The sequence below is a fragment of the Hydra vulgaris genome, chromosome 11 (genome assembly GCF_038396675.1).
Source record: "Hydra vulgaris chromosome 11, alternate assembly HydraT2T_AEP".
Lineage (NCBI taxonomy): Eukaryota > Metazoa > Cnidaria > Hydrozoa > Anthoathecata > Hydridae > Hydra > Hydra vulgaris.
This window is the reverse complement of record NC_088930.1, coordinates 34,391,557-34,395,000: the sequence shown is the minus strand read 5'-3', so window position 1 is coordinate 34,395,000 and position 3,444 is coordinate 34,391,557. Positions and strand designations below refer to the sequence as shown.

General features: G+C 23.1%; 1 protein-coding gene across 3 annotated transcripts in view; it reads left to right on the top strand.

The window, feature by feature from the left end:
* Nucleotides 1-2,673, top strand: part of LOC124813576 (uncharacterized) — an 8,786-nt gene extending 6,113 nt beyond the window's left edge. For all 3 annotated transcript variants that reach the window (XR_010641918.1, XR_010641919.1, XM_065810864.1), the window contains exon 3: nt 1,827-2,673. Coding sequence is in view for 1 of the 3 variants with exons in the window: in XM_065810864.1 (XP_065666936.1) it covers nt 1,827-2,182 (356 nt within the window). In the remaining 2 variants the exon portion in view is untranslated. The remainder of the gene's footprint in view (nt 1-1,826) is intronic.
* The last annotated feature ends 771 nt before the right edge of the window (nt 2,674-3,444 follow it).

The following is a 3,444-nucleotide window of genomic DNA, read 5'->3' as shown; positions in this document are numbered from 1 at the left end:
ATATATATATATATATATATATATATATATATATATATAAATGTCTAAATTGTTTGGAACATCTGTTTTGAAAATTTTGCAAAAAAGAGAATCTTAAATATCCTAAAATATTAACGCACTTTTGGTTTTGGATGACTATTTTTTCTATAAAAAAAATTGTGTAACCAACACATTAAAAAACGCGTTTAAACGACTGGTGTTTTCCGTCGCATCTTGGGGTACGGAAATTACGTATAAAAATGAAGACAACAGCAAGATAGTTACACAAATAGAAAAATTTCCAATTTCTTTTTGTTGTGAGAACAATTTTAAAATTAATTTTTTATTGCTAATGCAAGTTTTATAAGACTTTCAAGTTTAATTTAAGGTTTTGCTTTAACCTGTTAATATACTGCTAAAGTGCTTTGGTATATAGTTTTACTGGTAGATATGTTATAAATTTTCAAAACCAGATTCCTAAAAATTTATACAAAGATGGTCATTTTAAAGTTTAGCTAACTTAAAGTTAATTCAACTAGGTTAATTTTGTTTTTAAAATAGTTTCTTTTATTGAAAAGAATTTTAATTTTTAATCATAAAAAGAGAAACAGAGAAAGAATTTGAACAAATAAAAAAAATTAGTTGTGAATTTTTTCTTCGAAAAATATCTAGCAGGTGGTCTGAAATTTTAATGTTATGAACTTTTGTAAAATTATATATGCTTTAAAAGATTAATTTACAAGATTTCTATGACTTTTTTGTTATTAAAACCATATTTTAAAATAGGCCTTAAATATTGAAAAATTACCTTTCAATGTTTATTATCCAAGTTTTCTAAATAACTTTTTGTTTAATTTTGTTTTACAGTGCTTTTTGAGCGCAACGTACAAACCGGAAATAATTAACTGCTCGTTCTAATTTTTCGCAAATTTGGACGTAACTTTGTAACGTTTTGTAAAAGGGAACCTCGACTAAGATATTTTGTACTCTAACAAATCTTGTCCCAAAACTAGCACGTTATTAAAATAAACAAAGTTTTCTATAGCAACTACTATTTTTATTTTTTTATATCGATAAACAGGAAGAAAAAGTTCTTGGCGTCAATTTACACACGTAAATAACAACTTAATCTACGTTTTTTCCTTCTAAACACCGACTGACTACGCATTTAATAAAACAATGAATAAATCAAGTAAAAACTTTTATCTTAAAAAGTTTTAATTTGATTTACAAATTCTTATTCTTATTAGAAATTTTAGTTTAGTTTCCCACTATAAAACTTTTTATAATGAATGCAACAAATATTATTAGCAAAATCACAAAATCATACTTTATTATATGTTTAACCTGTTAATATGTTAAATTCATGTTGATATATGTTAAATTTGTTTCATATATTTTATATATATATATATATATATATATATTTATATATATATATATATATACATATATACTATATATATATATATATATATATATATATATATATATATATATATATATGTATATATATATATATATATATATATATATATATATATATATATATATATGTATGTATGTATGTATGTATGTATGTATGTATGTATGTATGTATGTATGTATGTATGTATGTATGTATGTATGTATGTATGTATGTATGTATGTATGTATGTATGTATGTATGTATGTATGTATGTATGTATGTATGTATGTATGTATGTATGTATGTATGTATGTATGTATGTATGTATGTATGTATGTATGTATGTATGTATGTATGTATGTATGTATTCATGTATGTATTAAAAACATTTTTTGTATAAAATATAAGATTATAAGATTAATTATTAATTTTGACATAGATGAAGGAAATTGTAGAAGGATTACAGTAAAACGCCATTTCGGAAGTAAAGAGCGGAACTGCTCTACATTAAAACAAGTAAAAATTGGTGTATGCGTCGGTACATGTATTTTACCACAGAGCGTGTTGAATCAGTACCCAAACATAAACTATAAAAACTTGACGAATATTATAGACGATTACAAGCGTAATACCGATTGTGCAGAAGTCTTAGTAAAGCATAAAAAAATTGAAGTTTATTGTTCTGATGATAATACAATAACAGAATATAAAGTTAAAAATGTAAAATCTTGTATGTGTAAAAACAAACTTATCGATATGAGTACGACGCTAAAGACATTCACTAGTATTAAATGAGACAATAATGAAATTGTTGTAGTTTACAGGCGATATATAAAAAGTTAAGATGGCACTCGGAGAGCTGCTCCGTCGGTGAGCGAAAAAAAGATGACTGCTTAGCAAGAATAACTTCAAATAAGCTATGCTGGTATCAATGATACAGAATTGTTATGTGACCATTCTTAAAATCAAACTCAAAGCAACTTTAAAACGACAAAGAAATTTTTACTTAGAAATTCTTCTATTTATTTATATATTTTAGATTAAGAAAAGACGGCATGTTGTAGACGACAGGTACACTATAAATATACGATAAACGATAGTGGTACAAAATAAAGTAGATTATAATGTGTCAACATTTATATTCGAAACAAATTAAAGTTAAAGTGAAAGAAATCAATAATACTGTTTTTAAGTATTAATTTTATAATATTTTTAAACAGGACTTAAAATATTTATTAACTTAATCCGACGCTTTTATTTTAAAAAAAATATATTGCATGACTGAATTTAACTTTTTTTTTAATCAGACAAAACTAGTTATCCGAAAATAAGCAAATTGGGAAGAATTTTAAAATTCAAAAATTGATTGGCGAAATATGAGGGACAAATTAATTAAGGAGGTATACAATGGCTATGTGCAATATATATATATATATATATATATATATATATATATATATATATATATATATATATATATATATATATATATATATATTTATATATATATACTCTAACACACTCATAGACCCATAAAACATACATACACGCACACCGTAAACTGACTTTTGACACTAAAACACATTTTTTGGAGAATAAAAAAAATTGTTATTTGCTATAAAACACGCTTGTAATTTGTTTAAATAGTAAAGCTTATATTTTGTTTCTTATAGAAACTCTGTAGTACAAAATAACTTTTTTGACCTTCTTTTTCAAGAATAAAAAGCAAAGATTATATTAAACTGTTGGAGTGTGTAAAAGAAAACATATATATGTATATATATATATATATATATATATATATATATATATATATATATATATATATATATATATATATATATATATATATATATATGCGTATTTTAATATATTAACAATTTTAATAACTTGGAAACAAAAACTTGAAAACTCTGCCCCCCTCTTTACCCTAAATGTGAGGAAAATAAGTTAAAAATTTTTTGGTTTGATAAACCTCATAGATGTATTTTTTTAACTTATTTATAGAACTTTATAATTTTTGTACACCATTACGTTTGTACATCAAACTTAAAATA